The sequence below is a fragment of the Cydia pomonella genome, chromosome 16 (assembly GCF_033807575.1).
Source record: "Cydia pomonella isolate Wapato2018A chromosome 16, ilCydPomo1, whole genome shotgun sequence".
Classification (NCBI taxonomy): domain Eukaryota; kingdom Metazoa; phylum Arthropoda; class Insecta; order Lepidoptera; family Tortricidae; genus Cydia; species Cydia pomonella.
The window spans coordinates 5,299,117-5,318,012 of NC_084718.1; the positions used below are offsets into that span (position 1 = coordinate 5,299,117).

The 18,896-nt window shown below is 34.8% G+C and overlaps 1 protein-coding gene across 4 annotated transcripts in view; it reads right to left on the reverse strand.

Moving 5' to 3' along the window:
* Positions 1 to 18,404, reverse strand: part of LOC133526242 (protein NDNF-like) — a 94,444-nt gene extending 76,040 nt beyond the window's left edge. Inside the window, exons 1-2 of one of the 4 annotated variants that reach the window (XM_061862774.1) lie at positions 17,855 to 18,404; positions 17,235 to 17,440 (exon numbers count right to left, since the gene is read on the reverse strand). In XM_061862774.1, coding sequence (XP_061718758.1) covers positions 17,235 to 17,239 — 5 coding nt within the window. In that variant the 5' untranslated portion in view covers positions 17,240 to 17,440; positions 17,855 to 18,404. Of the gene's footprint in view, positions 1 to 17,234; positions 17,441 to 17,721; positions 17,768 to 17,820 lie in introns of those variants that run through there. The other 3 variants (XM_061862772.1, XM_061862773.1, XM_061862775.1) reach the window with 3 other exon arrangements.
* Positions 18,405 to 18,896: the final 492 nt, after the last annotated feature.

Genomic DNA, 18,896 nt, shown 5'->3' on the forward strand with positions numbered 1-18,896 from the left:
TGAAGTTATAAATAAATAAAATAAATATTATAGGAAAGTATTACACAATTTGACTAAGTCCCACAGTAAGCTCTATAAGGCTTGTGTTGAGGGTACTTAGACAATGATATATGTAATATATAAATATTTATAAATACTTAAATACATAGAAAACACCCATGACTCAGGAACAAATATCCATGCTCATCACACGAATAAATGCCCTTGCCAGGATTTGAACCCGGGACCATCGGCTTCGTAGGCACGGTCACTACCCACTAGGCCAAACTGGTCGTCTACTGGTTGTGGTAGTTATATCTATAAAAAGGCCTCCAGATTGCAAATAAAAGCGCTATGACGTTACAAATAATATCGGGTCTGCTAGGCTTCCTGGTAGAGTTGGGTTGGCAGGAGTAGTGCCGTCAACCCACCATCACGCAAAATAGGCGCGAATTGCGACGTCGAGTTGCGGAAACCTAGCCCGCGAATACGAATACGAATACGAATACGACGTTACAAATACTCACAATAGTGTTCCTAGTCGAGGAATATTAGGAACAATCGTACCAAGTGGCGTTTCTGATACAATAGACCCTTCTTATCCCATTTGGGGTACTTAAGTACCTACCTCATACATGGCCACTACAGCCCCTCTGATTGAGGTAGAATTTCTCAGGGTGAATAATTGAACAACCTTCGTTGATAATCACAATCCAGGAAGTTATCGTTGAAATCAGAGTTTCCTTATTTGACTGTAATTTAATTCAAAACTTTGTCAATTACTTGATTAATCATGGGAATAGAGTTGGCAGGAGGATTCTAATTTTCATGGTGGTATAAATTTATATCTAGCTTGTACATTGCACAATACGCGAGGTAAGCGAAGAATTAAAAAAGACGGCATAAACATCATGTCTACAGTATGGGGTTCTTCGAAAAAGGAGTGTACCTACAGGTTTATAAATGGTCGGCAACGAGCAAGACCTCTGGAGTTGCAGGCGTCCATAGGCAGCGATGACGGCTTACCATCAGGCGGGCCGTATGCTTGTTTGCCACCGTCGTGGTATTAAAAAAATGAAAATGTTGGTAATTCATATACCTCATCTACCTATAAAGTGGGACTAGGCTTATGCTCTAGCATGTCTACCGAATGCACCTTATATTCTTTGCATCAACAAGAAATATTTATTTTTTCCCGATTTTGTGGCGTTGAACAACTAAGTAAATTAAGAGGCGACCGAAATGGTAATTTCTTCATACTTTCGTGGTTTTTGAAGTTAGAGCAATGATTTTTTCAACATTATTATTATTAATATCTGTGTCGGACTGTTTTGCTTCTTTATGTTTTTGTTTGTTAAGGCGTTAGTGCACTTCAATATTCGCAAAAACGGTCTATTTTACTAGGCAGGAAAGAGAAGCATGATATTCAAAAATGACATCAATCAGCCTAAAAAGAAAAACAGTCCGACACGGATAATTTTATTACAGTTTAAGTTTTGAAGGAGGAAACAGTCGAGTACAAGCCGAGTACTTCCATTAGCGAGACGGATATATTCACCTAAAATATTTAAATCTCAACTCCCGTATCCTCTTAAGGTCTCGCTTATCATATATTTTTAAAAAGAGTACCAATTTTATTCATCAGCCAAAACAAACAATGCCTAAGTAAATATGTGTGTAGTTTAGGGTTCGAAATAGATACCTGTTTAAAGTGGGACCATCATATTAACAAACTCAGTGGAAGAATCGGCAGTGCGTGTTTTGCTTTGGGACGGGTAACTAGGCTAGTGTCAGATGAGGTCGCGCGCTCGTGCTATTTTGCTACAGTGCACTCGCTGATCCAGTATGGTGCGGAACTATGGGGACGCTGTGCCGAGTGGGAAAGGGTCTTCCGTCTCCAAAAGCGCGCGGTTAGAATAATCGCCCGAATACCGCACAACACTGCTGCAAGACCCTACTTTAAAAAACTGGGAATATTGACCTTACCAGCTATAGTCATCTTACAGGTGGCTGTGTATGCGCGGTCAAACCTAACAGCATACAAAACTCATAGTATGGTACATAATTATAACACGCGTCACGCCCATAAGCTCGTGGGCGTAAGCCGCAAGTTGGCCAAATCGGCCAAGCTCACCTATGTCATGGGGCCTGCCGTCTATAACAAACTACCTGACACCATCACCAGCGCCCCAAACTTGGCCATTTTTAAATGTCGCCTCAAACGCTGGCTTGTTGAGCATCCGTTCTACGACTATAATGAATACTTAAATTTCCGCGAATAGGATGTTAAGTAATGTGTATTTTTTTATATTATTAATATTAATGTTTTTGATTTTGATTTGGAATTGTATATTTTGCGACGTATGTAAATAAGCTCTATAATAATTATAACGTGTAAATTGGTTTTACTAATAAATAACTTATGACTTATGACTTATGTTTTTTTAGAAACTGTATGAAGCAAAGCTGATTATCAAGTCAATAGCAGGTAGCTACAAATATACAGTGAAGCAGAGCAAATAAGTTGCTGACGTCAATGGTAAGCAGGTGCCATCCAAAATAAACTAGGAACTGGAATATATACCTAACCGAATATCTGATCAAGACATTAACACTGTGTGATCTTTGATTTCCATGTTTAAAATTAGTTTACACGTTGCTAGGCAGAGTGAATGGTGGATTAAAATGTTAACGGAGTGGTGTCCGCTTTCGGTTGAAAGAAGCCCCTGGCATCCGTTGGGTCGTTGGGTGGACGACATTCGGAAGATTGCGGGTTACTTCTGGATGAGATTAGCTCAGGACCGGGACAAGTGGCGTACTGGAAGAGAGGCCTATGCTCAGCACAGGGTGATGAAGGGCTGATATAATAATGATGATGATGAGCTAGATAAAATAAACATTGTTAGTATGTATTTAGTAGAATAGAATATAGGTGGAATAAAATAAAATAAATATTCGTTAACACAAACACATACACGTACAAAGAAGAAAGTATAAACCGAAATAAATGTCTACTTAAAATAACAGATTTTATTTAAAAAAAATGTTTTAGTAGTATCACAAAATGGCCTCATCTTAGCATGTTGATGGAGACCGAGAGAGAGACAGCAGCTTTGATCTTCCGATGAGACCCTCAAGTGAGAAGCATCAAGGCAGGTAAAAACAACAAGTCAAAAGAATAGGAACATAAAATAAACAGTAATAAAATAGGCATAATTAATGTAGTAAGTTTAAATTTCAGCAATATTATTTGGAGAGATCATAACGCAAGTGAAATGTTAAACAAAATGCGAGCTAGTAATTATATGGTCACACTAAATTTCTTCATTATCCGGTCAGCTGTGCAAGGCACCGTACCTTAATCGGACTAAAATCTGCACCCCCACTTGGACTTGGATATTTTTTAACGTAATTTCTTATCAAAATTGATCATTTTCATTGTACTTTAGTTTAAACATATTTTCTATTTTGTTATCGTCATGCAAGGTGCAGAAATCTTGTATATTATGAAGAAAAAACTTCGATTTTTGGCCATCCTGGGTTGAAATCACATCAAAATTTCCAGCACCAAAAAGGTAAATTACTTTTTTTTAAATCCAACGTCCCATTTGGTGTTATATTTGACAGCTAGCAGCGCGTTGCGAATCGTACAGTGAGTACTGTCTTTAACACGGGATCGAAATCTAATAATAAACAAGTCTACCATCCCGTCTGGACGTTTTGTTTCCGTCTGACGTGTTTCACTTTATGCTCGCGTATTTGTGTATTAATAAACCAAGGTCCGTTAGAGAGGATTATTGTGTCTGGCTGTCTGTCAGTTTTATTTTAAAAGATTTAAGATGCAATTAGTGAATGAAGAAATCTCTAGTACAGTTCAATAAGAAATAGGGTATTTTGACTACTATTCAAAACAGTTTCTTTTTTCCAAGTGTCAAAACGATTTTCCAACACTATGGCTATTTATACATTATGAATAAAATAAAATAAATTGGCAATAAAATAAATATATGACATACTAGCATATGATGTCACGGCCATACCATTTATAAAATATATTTTTTCTAAGTATATATTTGAGAAAGTTAATCGTAATAGACGCTTTTACAAATTGAAACTAAAATTAAACTAAACCTATTTTAACCTATGGGGTCTAAATTATATCTACAGATATCCCCTATCCACAAAAAATGGCGAGAAATCAGAGAGAAGCAGTTGACCACGACGCTCTGCAAAGAGTACAACGACAAAGAAGAAGAAGAAGAGAAGAAGATATCCCCTATGCCGCTGCCATTTGGTAATGTGTCCATAAGACTGGCCGCGTTTCCTCGCTGGATGGCAATGCCAATACGCTGAGCGAGGAACGAACCAGACTTGTGGTTACCAATGGAGCGGATCAGCGGATATTTAATTTTTGAAAAAATATTAAGGCCTCCGGCCTCCAAGGACCTGAGGTCTCGGCAAACACCGCAAATACGTAGCCGTCACCTAAAGACGCGTATTTGCGACGTTTTGCAGCTTCAGGATTATTATTAGAAATAGAAATCGTGTCTAAAAATAACTTCTGTCCCCCGTTTCTCTATTCATGTTCTGGTGCTTTATTTCATGCATGATGGGAAATCATTTATTTTAAATACAGTGAACATCCCTATTGAATACAAGTGAACTAAAAGCGAATCATAACGGCAACACCAGTTGTCTTGTCAAAAAAAAATTGTGACAATTTTGTAAAATATATCTATGAATTTTTAAAAATCAATGCTTTGGTATAATAAAAGAGTACGTAAATGCGTTCTAACTTTTTAGTTAAAATACATAGAAAGCACTATAAACGCGGTTTTTTACGTAGGTAACCTTTTTTTCTTCAATAAAAAAACATTTTCCATCCATCCCTCCACCGTTTCTGTAATTTTTTTTGGTGTTGAAAAACCAAGAAAATTAAGATTTCCCTAAATATGGTGGTCGACGACTCTAAATATAATGTTGACACACAACAAACTATTTACGATCATTATAACTATTTACTATAATAATTTAATTCATATTATTCTCACCTTTTTTTGGGATAACATTTGAGCAATAAGGTTCTACATTACTTCTCTTACAACCCACCTTTTTATTTACGTGAAATATGACATTAAAGTTTGAAATTGGACAAGCAAACCAAATACAAAAATGAAAAGTTTTTGTTAAATGTAATGATAACGGGACAAAGGTCCGCCTTGTGTTTTACTCCCAAAAATAAAGAACAACTTTCCAATTTTTGAGTTCGAAACAATGGCTTTTAAAGCAATAAAAACAAAACAAAATCTTCTTCCGTATGTATTTATACGGAGCTTTGTTCCATGAGTTTTGGGTTAAAAACTCTTTCGGATTCACCGGGCCATGTATTATTAATTTATTTTTTAAGTCAACACAGGGGAAATGTTTTCTTAAACTGTTACTATGTTGACAAGCGTATTCTGATTGTGGTAACAGGTTATGATTTTAATCTAGTTTTGTTGTAGATATGATCTGTCTAGTGTCAAAAGTGACTCATCTTCAACCAGAAACGTGACTTTTGACACCGAAAGATAATACTTTATCTTGGCCACTGACACAAGAGAGTACCACTCTGCCCTATTCTGCGCCACTTCACGCCAGTTGAGTATTCCGAGGGGAACAGGTATTTTAGGGCTTAGTCACTCCAGCGGTATCTGGAACGCCCAGACGGACGTTATGATTTCGCCGATTACATACGAGTATATTGGACACCGCAACCAGCTCTTCTAGCTCCCTTAAGGTCTTCGCACACTATATCAATTCCACACCAACTCAACTCACTTTTGGTTCAGCTTAGTGGACGACGAGTGGACGACGCGTAGACCACCTGACAGTCACCTAAATTTTAACATTGTACTGTAGGACATACAAGATAAGGCTTTAATTTCAATATTTAATTTTGAGTCGAGTGGCTGTTGAGTTGCAATAGTGTGCTAAGACCTTAACGATCCTCACCCATCCTCTCCAGGTGACCGAGCCAGCGGAGTCGTGTGGCTTTGATCACGCCAATTACATATATTGGGCACCACAACCAGCTCCTCCAGTCTATTCGTCCTACGCCTCCAAATTCCATCTTCATCTCTGATAGGAATCCAGACTAAATTTATAACCTGTTATTACAATCAGAATCCGCCTCCTTGTACGGTTGTTTTAACAGCGCTGTTTGGGTAAACGCTTGTTGTATTTGTTGTTTAAAATGTATTTTCTACAGACAAGTTTTAAAGAAGCGTTTTTACTGGACGATAGGTATTGTAAGCATTAAGATGAAAGTGGAGGGCCCGCGCGAAAACACCTTTTCATACAAATTTACGAGTAGTCTGACTTTAAACATTATTGTTTTTTTTTATTTTATGTTGTAATCTATTTATTGACAATAACAATATACATAATGGATATATACAGATGATTACTATAACTAGCTTATATCTAAAATAGGCCCTTGAGGCATTGTACCAAGGATGCTGGCGGCATTTCCTCGTTGTATCGCAATACTGATACGTTGTGCGAGGAAGCCGCCAGCTCTTCGGTCACCAGTTACGTCAACCAGACGTTTCGCGATTTCTCCAAAAAACTTGTGCGCGCTGGGACCCCATGGACCTAGAGTTTCAACGCCACCGAAAATATTTTGACACAATTTGTTGTATATCAACCACAGCTATGCCCCTACGTTTGATTTTCCGAAATTTTAATTAGTATAAGAGTTAGGAGCATTTAAAAATTGTATGAAATCTGTTTTTTGATCCAAATTCTTACAATAATCAAAAATCAAAATAAGTCAAAGGGGCATAGCTATAGTTAATATAAATCAAATTATGTAAAAATATTTTCTATACTGTCAATATCCAGAGAGGAAAATGGAGACTACTTTTGTATGAAGAAACGGCCGTCCTCTTTCCTCTTAAGAATCACAAGAAACCTAGCCGCTGCCATACATTCGAAGACATTCTGAAATACCATGAAATTTAACATGATCATTCGAGTAACATAAGTACAATATATATATATATCTGGTACCTACTAATGTTTGTTGCTAGAAATTGTAACACCTACTTACAAACATTGACTTATATACGGTGTTTTTTTTTAACTCCTTTAATCTTAAGGGTGCATTCATGAGCTTAAATTAAGTATCTTTCTCAAAGACACCGGTATTCTAATTAACTCCATTTCGGAGATAATAAAAAAAATATTTTTATGTAATAAGGTCCCTATGAACGTGTCTCAAAATAACGAGCTTTTTATTTTAGATCCTTTAAGAAAAAAGTATTCCAAGTTTCTTTCACTTTCCATTAGAGTATCCCACATTTTTTGTACTTGTAGATGTCGGGTAATGGAATGGATGCGGAAAGTACAAATTACAAAATATAAAGCATTTTTTTAAACACCATTTTTCCTCATTCGCTGTTTTTAAAAAGGCCTTTTGTTGTTGTGTGTTTGTTGTTTGTTTTTTTTGCTGATTCTTTTTGCTTATACAAGTATCATTATACCTACGTTATCTGTCGTGAGATCACCGAATGGCGTACGGAAGACCAGCGCTGGTTGCAAAGCCAGCATTATGATGAAATGGGTCAATTTTGGGATGTATTAAATTTTTGTTCTCCCTGCCTTTTGTAGTGTTTTGTTGTGTTGTTTAGTTCATATCTGTTTTGATTAGACCTTTATAAATAATAAATAAATAATATAGGACATTATTACACAAATCGACTAAGTCCCACAGTAAGCTCAATAAGGCTTGTGTTGAGGGTACTTAGACAACGATATATATAATATATAAATATTTATAAATACTTAAATACATAGAAAACACCCATGACTCAGGAACAAAATATCCTTGCTCATCACACGAATAAATGCCCTTACCAGGATTTGAACCCGGGACCATCAGCTTCGTAGGCAGGGTCACTACCGACTAGGCTAAACCGGTCGTCGAAAAGTTCATGGAAAATATCGATATTTATAACGTTGTATTTCATTTGTGTTACAAAACGTAACACTTGTTCTTCGTAACATTATTAATTATTATCGACCTTTATAAGTTTATGAAAAATATTGATATTTACATATAACATTTCATTTTGTTTATGTTACAAAACTTATCACTAGTTCTTCATAACGTTATTATTTATTATCGATATAATAACGTTAAAAATTAACGCTGTTGGAGATCCATAAAACGACGGCGTAACGTGGGCAAAGTTTATCATATATAAACTCATTGTCTTCATCTTGGTTTAATGGTTGCTTTCGAGTTTGTCAAAAAATTGCGAAAATTAGTTAAGTATAAAACTATGAAAGAAACGTTACAAAGTAACAGTACCAGATAAATAACAGAAATAATATTTGAATGACAATATATTATAATTTTGGTCGTGACGATAACGTTATAAAATATAACGTTATACGAAAAATTCAATTTGTTAAATTAAATAGTTCACTGTTTCTCTTTTTTTCAAAAACCTTATAGCTGTTACTAACCATATTTTATATAATTGTTTTTACTGTAAACTGTAAACCAAATTATTTCTCCCACAGGGCAGGCTATACCTATGGTGGGGGTCAGCATAAATGTAACACTTTTGTCTTTGTATTCCAGAAATACATCATTTGTAAAAAAAAAACGTTACTTAATGATCTGTTTTTGACTGTCACGAATACTATTGTTTCTATTTTATTATCTACAATTTGCATGAGTCCGTAAAGTGAATGGACTCCGCAGACATTTCTAATCATTAATTCGCAACAATGTTTCAGGATATAATTACACATCCATACAATCATACATTAGTCCAGCTTCGTAAACAGGACGTTGTAATCCTGCTAATCCCTTAAACATGTTTATGTTTGAACCCCATACAAAACGTTGCCTTCCATGTTAGTCTCTGATACTTTAAAATCAACTATATTGTGTGTTTAATAAAGTCCACTTTGCTTTGAAAAGCGTCGGTGTGATAAGCTTTTTAGAGGTTTTTAGAGGAGTTTAATTCTGAAATGTTTAGAGCAGGTTAATTTAGAGGGCATTGTTTTGTATTATTTCGTAAGTTGTAAAACATTGGCATTATTAGAGAATTGTTATACTTAAAATCAGTTAAATGTGAGGCTAGCTGGCGCCTATAGAGTTTATATTTTCTACATAGGCAATCACTACGGGAATCTCGGCCTTCGCAGACTTAAGAATCACACAAACTAGATAGGAAGAGTAACTTCAAACAAAATATCAGCCTATAAGTGGCCTCAAAATTTAAATATGCAATAGTCAATACACACAACGGACCAATTGCAACTCGTCAAAGCTTAGGTCTTGTTTTCTTCGAAGAAACTTCGTTCGACTAAGATTAGTCAATTTAAACCACCCAAACTACGATTGGTTTATTATAAAATGAGGCGCCGTGATTGGCTGTAGCGTTGCCACTTGAAAATATATGACAATGGAAACCGTTTCTAAGTAAACGGTTTTATACAATCAATATAGAACATGTTTTTAATGCAATATTTTAAGATAATTTACTGTCTTATTTTAAAGAGTATTAATATACAACCTTATTATGTGTTTATTATCAATCGCTGGATTCCGCTCTACAATGGAAGTTATGTTCTATTTTTAAGATTTTATTTTACTTTGTAACGTAAATATTTATATCAAGTTTCATTTTAAAATGAGAGCATAAGCTTCGACTATACGGGAGTGGAATTTTGGCGAAGGCAGGATAGAATAACGAAAAATAATAAAAATAGCAGGGAACAAATAATGATAGTTTAATTAATTAATTGGTATAAAAAAATACCATGTCCCCTAGTTTTTTTTATTGTGTTTTTTTTTTCAGTAACGTAAAACTTTATTGATAAATTTCCCCTACTAGGCACACTTGCTCATCACAACATTAAAAACTAGCTCTCTCAATGTTTAAAAAAGTATTTTCGCAGCGTAAGTTCCACATAACATCAACCCGCGAGTTCGCTCCACCGTGTTACATTACACGCGAAGAATGGCTTCCAGTCATCATGTTACCGAGGGCCAAGTGCAAAACACTTTGTAAAAGGGGACTAACCTACTGATACCTACACAAATATCTAAATAGCTTAGCGGTTAGTTTAGAAGTATAAACTGAAATACATGTCATATGTGAAAGAAAAAATATATGCATACTATGCCTCTAGTAAAGCCTGACCAGTCATATATGAGTATGATCACGCGCCATATTGCGGAATTTCATTGGAACTAAATTAGTCATACTAAACTGAACTGGCTTTGCCTATCCCTAGGGATAGCATTGTACTGTAAAGGTTTTCGACCATTACTAACTTCTTTGACGTTAGACAGTGACTGGCAATAGATATAATTTGAATTTGGAACTGGCGGTCACTGTCAGATGGAAAGGGATGTGATTTCAGAAGAGGCAACAATTCTTGAAAAAAAGAGTTGAAGAAAAAATCCCTCAAGTATCTTTTTGGTTGGAAGGTTGCATTAAATTCTCGTGTTGGTTTTCAGCAACTTGAGAGAATATTCCTATTGCTCCAGAATTTTAGAGAATATTTTGGAACTTGCACATTGCGACCAAGGGATCAAACCAGCGTCTTCTGCATTCGCGTTTGATGCCTCAGCCACTGATTTTTATTTCCACGGGCAACTAGTAGTCATCGAGACAATTCTAACCACACCAAACACAATAAGTTTGCGAATTAGTTTTATAACAGATCCGTAACTGGGTCGCATAGCAGGACCTAGTTATCGCTGGAGCGACATGGTGGAGAAGGATCTGCGCGAGCTTCGAGTCGACAATTGGCGAGAGGTCGCACAGGACTGAGAAAAGTGGCGCTGACTTGTGTCGAAGGCCAAGTCTCATTTTGGGTCGCTGAGCCAACGGAGTAAGTGAGTGAGTAGTTTATAACAGAGATCCCATGGCCAGTTCCTATCTCTATCATCAAATAAGTTCCATATCATCATAACATTGCATTGTCAACCGATTTACCTACAATATGCAAAATTTCAGCATATATGGAAATCGGGGAGTGGGTCAAATTTATTTTCCAAGATTTGACCCACAGTAACTAACAGGGCAAGTTAAATAAAAGCGTGTAATAAATAAAAGCAACATACAAACCTAAAGTACGTTGGAAGATTGGTGATGTTAAATGGATAAATGTAGTAATAGAGTTTTAAGAAAGTGTACCAATTATAGTATTTTTCAAACTGAAAGGGTATGCTGATACTCGTAGATGTCATCTCCATGCAATTTATAAACTAAAAATGCCAAATCTCGTAAAATGTTATTGAGATGACATCTATTAGCGGGTTCCTGTTTGAAAAATACTATATCTGGCCCAGATCGCGGTAAACTAAGAATACGGCCAGTACATATTCGTGGACAAGTTTTTAGGGTTCCGTAGCCAAATGGCATTAAACAGAACCCTTATAGTTTCGCCATGTCCGTCTGTCTGTCTGTCTGTCTGTCTGTCTGTCCGAGGCTTTGCTCCGTGGTCGTTAGTGCTAGAAAGCTGAAATTTGGCATGGATATATAAATCAATAAAGCCGACAAAGTCGTATAATAAAATCTAAAAATTTAATTTTTTTTAGGGTACCTCCCCTACACGTGAAATTTTTTTTTCGCTTCAACCCTAGAGTATGGGGTATCGTTGGAAAGGTCTTTCAAAACTAATAGGGGTTTTTAAGAAACATTTTTTGATAAAGTGAACATATTCGGAGATAATTGCTCCGAAAGAAAAAAAAATGTGTCCCCCCCCTCTAACTTTTGAACCATAGGTCCAAAAAATATGAAAAAAATCGTGGAAGTAGAGCTTAAGAAAAACATTAAATGAAAACTATAGGAGACATGATCAGCTTAGCTGTTTTTGAGTTATCGCAAAAAGTTTTCCCTTCATAGTAAAAAGACTTACTTTAATTAGGTACTGATTATGCAAATTTGCCTATTTGTTTAACTCGGGTGAAAGGTACCGTTTCATCCCTTGGTTAACAATTTACTATACTTTAAGCTCCAGTTTAGCTTATTGTGACGGAAGAGTAACTACGGAACCCTACACAGAGCGTGGCCCGACATGCTCTTGGCCGGTTTTTGTAGTAAGGCTTAATCAGCATCACGGCAGCTAATACACGTATACGTACGAGTACTATGATGCAATGTATTAAGTAACGATGATCAATATAAACAATGAAAGGCAGAACAAGATTATACCTCAAGAGATTATATCAATCACGGAGCAGTGTGAAAGACGAATCTAACGAGCCGATGTAAACAAATCAAGGATGAGTAATCGGACTGAGTCAGTACATGTTGATACTTATGCTTTTAGAGCGTTTTCATGTTATCTGAACCGGATCCGATTATCGGATATCAGGTATAAAAAAATATAAAATAAATATTGTACACTCTTACACAAATTAACTAAAACCCATGGTAAGCCAAGAAAACTTGTGTTGTGGGTACTCAGATACATATAATATACAAATACTTAAATACATAGAAAACATTCATGACTCAGGAACAAATATCTGTGTTCATTACACACGCCCATACCGGGATTCGCACCCAGGACCATCGGCTTCATAGTCACACCCACTAGGCCAGACCGGTCGTCAGGTATTAGACGCTAAATCCTATACCTATTCCATTACGGATAGGTTATGGAGTTAGCGTCTTTTTTACATGCTTTTTTTAACTTGCCCTGTTAGCATGTAGGTTTGTTAGTGTCACACAAGCCTTATTGAGCTTACTATGGGACTTAGTCAATTTGTGTAATAATGACCTATAATATTTAATATTTATTTGATATTTAGTGTAGGTCAAATCTTGAAAGCTAAATTTGACACTTTTCCTGATTTCCAATTGAGCTGAAATATTGCATACAAATAAATCGGATGGCAATGCAATATCATGATGGGGACAGCATGGGAACTCTGTGATAAAACAACGCAAACGAATGTTTGGAGTTGTTAGAATTGTCTCGATAAGTATTAGGTGCCTGTTGTAACAAAAATACAGTCAGCGATAAAAGCTTGAATTGAAAAAAAAAATGTCTGCCGAAAACTTATTCTTTATTCATTTTTATTGGTCAAAAGATGACCTTGCAAAATAAAAGGACTTGCTGCCATATAACAATCTCTATCAGCTGCTTTTCTCCAAGGATCATCTGACATCCGATATCGATTAGGAAAGTTTTATTGTGCTCATAGGAACGGAGGTATATCTTATTATTTTATAATTATATATTCTGCCAGTTAGGTACTATCGTTTCAATATATTTTGTTTTGTTTGTGTGCTGTTGATTTCTCGGAATAATACCTACTTATTTTTTGATCAATGGCCCATTGTGCTAGTTTTTTTTTATATAGGTCACTGCTAGTGATATAGTTGACTGAGTAAAGAATGCTATTGGTATCCACCATTTGTACATTTATATATTTTTGACAATAAATATACATAGCATCAATGTATAATTTCATACCAGTTGCGGTGGATACTGCAATGATCTTGGGGTGCGAATTGGGGAGTTTGTGTGGGGATTGGGTCGGCGACTATGAGTTGCGATCCGTGCTCCGGATCGTAACTGGTCCAACAGATCTCCTTGGCAATTCTATGGGGCAACGCTGCCAGTGTCATGGGGACAGTTGGATCAGCTGAGGTGGTGGCATCTTAGGCTAGTTTAATTTAGTAGATAGATAACATTATTTGTCAGTAGGTGACGAAGCCGAAATATGATTTTTATTTGGTGGACCGTTTTTTCTTCTATTGCAAAACTATCGATATCGATAAAAATTATGTCTAACACTAGCCTAGATTGCAATAGTCTTTTCTTTTGCCGCGAATATTCCGGGCTCTGCTGATCACGAACCATAGATGGGCTTGTTTCTACTTATATTTAATTAAGTATATACTCGTAAATAAAGATGATGTCAGTTAAAAATAATTAAACTTCCTTCAATCCGTCAATCATCACCCGCCAGTAGAACGGTGACGATTGACAGTAATCGTGGACACAATTAACTAAACACTCATAAGCCTTGTTGCAACGAAATTAGATCTACCAATGATCAGCTAAGTAGCTGTAGTACTAGAACTAATTATAATTAGGAACTTGGACAATTTGTACGGTATGCTTTTCATGTTCGCCTTTTGATAAGGTCATTGTAATACATTTATTTCGAGTTCGACACAAGTTAGATGTAGTTTTAATTTCAGGAAAACAACATACTTCGGTAATGGCTTCATAAGTTAGCTTTGCCCGCGCTGAGTTTTTATTATTTTTATTTTGTTAGATATTTGTGCAAAAAGGTGCATGTCAAGCATTAATTTGTTGAGAAAAATATAAATGAATAGAATAATATTGCTTTTATAAACCGCAATTTTTAACGTCTTAGTAAATTTTAAAAGGCGTTTTTATTGTTTCATGCAAGGTTTACCCAACCGTAAGTTAATAAACTAGGTAAATCATATGATTAGTAGTTGATAAAAGATTAGTCAAGACGAAGCATGGTATAGTTTAACCATATTATAAACCTTAAAGCATCATATTTGACCTCGTAGTTTAAGAGAGCAAAGTTGTAAAAAAAATGATATATATATATTTAGAAAATTACCCAATAAAGACTTATATCTATAGGTACCCCGGTACCTACAGATATAAGTTTAATATTGAAATGTCTGGTTAGGTAATATAATCGAAGGAATTATTGCTAATTGAATTGTAAATACGTTTGTTTGTTTATTCTCTATTTTAGGGTATTGCCTAATAATTAATATTTTTTTCAGCAGCAACCACATAAAACATAATTTTGGTTGTAAAATTAATAACAAGTTTACAAAAAGTGTTTTATAACAGTTTTTATGGAAAAAGAGCGAAGTGAAAATGATTATAAATCATGCATTTTCAAGGTTCTGTAGTCAACTATAATTTCGCCATGTCTGCCTGTCTTTATGATCGTTAGTGCCAGAAAAAGTAGTAAAATAAAAAGTAGCATAAAAATATTTGGGTACCTCCCCTACTCGTAAAGTGGAGATGATCATTTTGTTCGCTTGAACCTTATAGTGTGAAGTTTCGTTGGATAGTTATTTCAAGACGAATATAGATGTTTAACAACCATTTCTGATAAATTAAATATTTTCGGAAATAATCGCTCCGAAAGAAAAAAAAAATTTGAACCTCTGGGACCATGTCTCCAATCTCCAAAAAAAGTGAAAAAATTGTGAAAGTATTAGACCTTAATAAATAAATACATTCAATGAAATCCATAGCGAACATGATCAGTTAAGCCGTCATTACATTTAGATGATTTTTATTGAAGTACCTATACAGTTTTTCTACTCGTATTAGGGTAGAGTTTTACTTTGTTGTAGTTAAAAATTCGGTAACTTTGAAGAACTCCTCATTCTGGGTGGCATAAATACGAAATCCCAATTTGGAACAAAAAAAATGTATATACCTAAGTTTCTGGTGATTTACGAAAATACGATATGTTTTCGTAACTCAGGGGAAGGTTTTGTAGGACATACAGTACAATTGCGTTTGTATTGTACCTACAGATGCAGAATAGGGAACTACCACTAATACCACTACTAGGTCGACTATCGATCAAAATTTATCAAACTCTGACGAATAAAACTACAACAAAATAAAAATAGGCACATTACTTAGTAACGTAGGTTTCAAGCAAATAAAAGCTTGGGTGCCTTTTTCTTCCGTTTGTATGACTTTGATTAACATACTATGTAATGTAAGTTAATTTTTTTAACTGGGAACTATTTTTCACTTATGTTAAAATTAAGTCTTATTCAAATGATTTTAAGTTTTTATGAAGATAAACAAGAGTTATTAATTTAAAAAAAAATCATATTTATTTATTAGAATACAAAGTTTTTAGTACATAATATATAATTAGCTTGGTAGTAAATAATTATAATAATAATAATAAAAGCTTTATTTGTCCATGCAAAAAAAAAAATCTAATAATTGCAATAATAATTCTATAGTGCGTTAACATACGATGTAACTTGAATAATATAAATTAATACTTATTGAATATTTATGCACTGGTAAGTTTAACATAATTGGAATGAATTATATTTAATTATAATTAATTTCTTTTCAATTATTGGTATTTAGATTGTTAGAATTTAGATATTTATAAATTTTAATTTAATTTTTGGATGGACCCCCTTCGGGTAAAAGCCCGAAGTAAATAATTATGTACGTACTAACAGTAGTCTTAAGATCAGAACTGTCAGAACACAAAGCGATCCAAATTGGTCGTGAATAAATGATTTATTTATTTATGATAAATTATTGTGCAGTAGATGAAGGTTTGTAATTGCTGGTCATGTTGGCTACTTTTTTCGTAATGTAAAACGAGCCGACGGTATGTAGTGGGAATAATATAAGTGATCTGCGTATGATGTCGTATTACTATAGTATTGTTTGAGTTCTAATTAGAAAAAAAATGAATCAAAAGTGATAGAATATGAGGTAAATTAAAAAAAAAGTCTATTGTAAAATAATTATTAGAGCGTCGTCATTTTTAAAAAAATAATCTCCGGTCGAAGAGACCCTCGAGCCTTCACCACCTCGACGGCAGGGCTGGAGCCCTAGTCGTTCGCCCGCCGTCGCCCCGGCTCCTCTTCTGCGCTGAAGTGACACCCACCAGCTGCGGACCTTTCGACCAGCCAGGGCTGTACCACTCCGGGTGCAAATTTAAGACCGGCCATAGAGTTCCCACGACCCTTTATAAAATTTTAGTTCTTTTTTTTAAATAATAAAATACTTTTGTTAACGTAGCTGGTAGTACTTCTTATATCCCTGCCAACTTTCCTAGAGGACATAATCCCTAGGGAGAGACCTTACATTGGCAGTATTTTATTTTAGAATAATATTTATTTTACATTACATTTATAAGCGCATTGTAATATGCCTACTTGGAAAATAAACTATCTTTATCTTTATTCTTTTTGTTGGGTGAAATTTTATATTTTGCACTCGAATTTCTTTCATTTATTGCACATTCAGTCCATTCATTAACTTTCTTGCAATATTTCTGTGTATCTTTTTAACAGAAAATATTTTTTATAACATATTGTGTGACATAAACTATCTGCATCTGTTTTTAGTAATAAATTGATCCTAGTGATATCTTGGTAAACCTAAATTTGACCATGAAAACAATTACTTAAAGTTATTTTTTATCTTAAAAAAGGAAAATACTAATATTTTACCTCATTTTCCGGCTCCAGGTTTCTTTTTCAAAGCACTAAACCACCTCCACAGGCATTCGTTTCAAAATAGTTCACAAAACAACATAGCCCCCGCTTATAAAGACATATTTGAAATTCAATTCGATAGTGAAAAATGGTCCGTATTTGTAACCGAATCAGGAAGACTCGTGTAGAACAAAATTATGCACCGCAAGTGGATACAAGGCCTTTATTAAAATAAAAAACACATTTTATATTCCTCTAGGAACCATTGTGCATTAGATGGATCGTTATTCAAATCACTTAGAACAAAAAATATAACCGTTCATCGTTCTTAGAACGTTATTCAGTTACAGATATAGCTTATAAAGCTTAGTTTGACAATGGCTATTCAAATCATTGAAAGAAATCAAACCCGAACATAAATAAAAATAAAAACATATACTGATCAAAACACAATTAATTTCAAACGGTTTGGTTTGACTGAACAAATCACTGGAAAACAAACACAAAAACGTCAAAAAGTCTAAATAGAACACCGTTGAATTGCAAATTAGTATTTTAAACTTATTAAGCTTAATTTTATCAATGCTGTTCCAAAACACACAAAGAATCCAAACCGCTAATTTTTAAAATGTTACATATTTGAATCATAAACTGTGACACTTTCAAATTTGGAACTTTATTTCGTCGTTAAGGCGGTTTCACACTCGTTTAATCGATGTCGGTAATCGCGGTGCAGTCGAGTGCGTGTCGCACGCGCCGAGCGACTGGATCATGCGTGCTAAGCTAGCGATGCATCGACTATCAAATAAACAAAAACTGCAAAGGGGTGCTCAACTCGCCTGCATTTTATTGCGATTTCACGAAACTGATAGCCGATTTTTTATTGCGCTTTTGCGATTGCGATTTTAATTGTTTTTGTAACGGTAATATGCTTATTAGTTTAAGGATGTGAGCTATTAAGACTTAGGTATATAATTTACAGTGCAGTACTTTTATGGTATTTTTGTAGGGATGTTTAATTTACCACTGGGTAATATTATTGCGATTTCGAGAAATTTATAGCAGTTTTTTTTTATTGCAATTGCAATTTTAATTACTTTCATTCAAGTAATGTAGACGCTTATTAGTTTAATGTTGCGAGTTTTATTTTAAATAAGTTAATTAAGTTATAACTTGACAATATTTTAATTTTTATGCTTTTTGAACCATTCTCAGTTGTTATGCAAAAAACTTTTTTTTTACTATATCTGTTTGCGAGCCAGAGAGAGAAAATATAGCAAATATGTAAGTAGGTACAATATTATAGACTACCTACTGTTGAATTTTGTACCTATTACTAACGTAAATATTTGAACGAACCTTTTATTGCAACGGCAGTTTTTTACGGGGAAAAAAATATATGTATTTTTTGTGTACAATATTTGAGTTTATATAGAATAGGCAATAGTATTAACCTGGTTCATAAAGACCGTGAATATAGAAAGTTGGTCAAGTCAATTTGAGTTTGTAAATGGAATAAAATGACGGTTAAAACGTTGGGCGCACGCGCAGAATCCAAGGAATGCGTTCAGTTTTATATATAGCCGGTGACAATGGACAGTCCGTCACCGGGCTAAATCAAGGATAGCTCTTATACGACCATTTAGTTGTATAGCTGCTATTACACTAGGTGGAGGA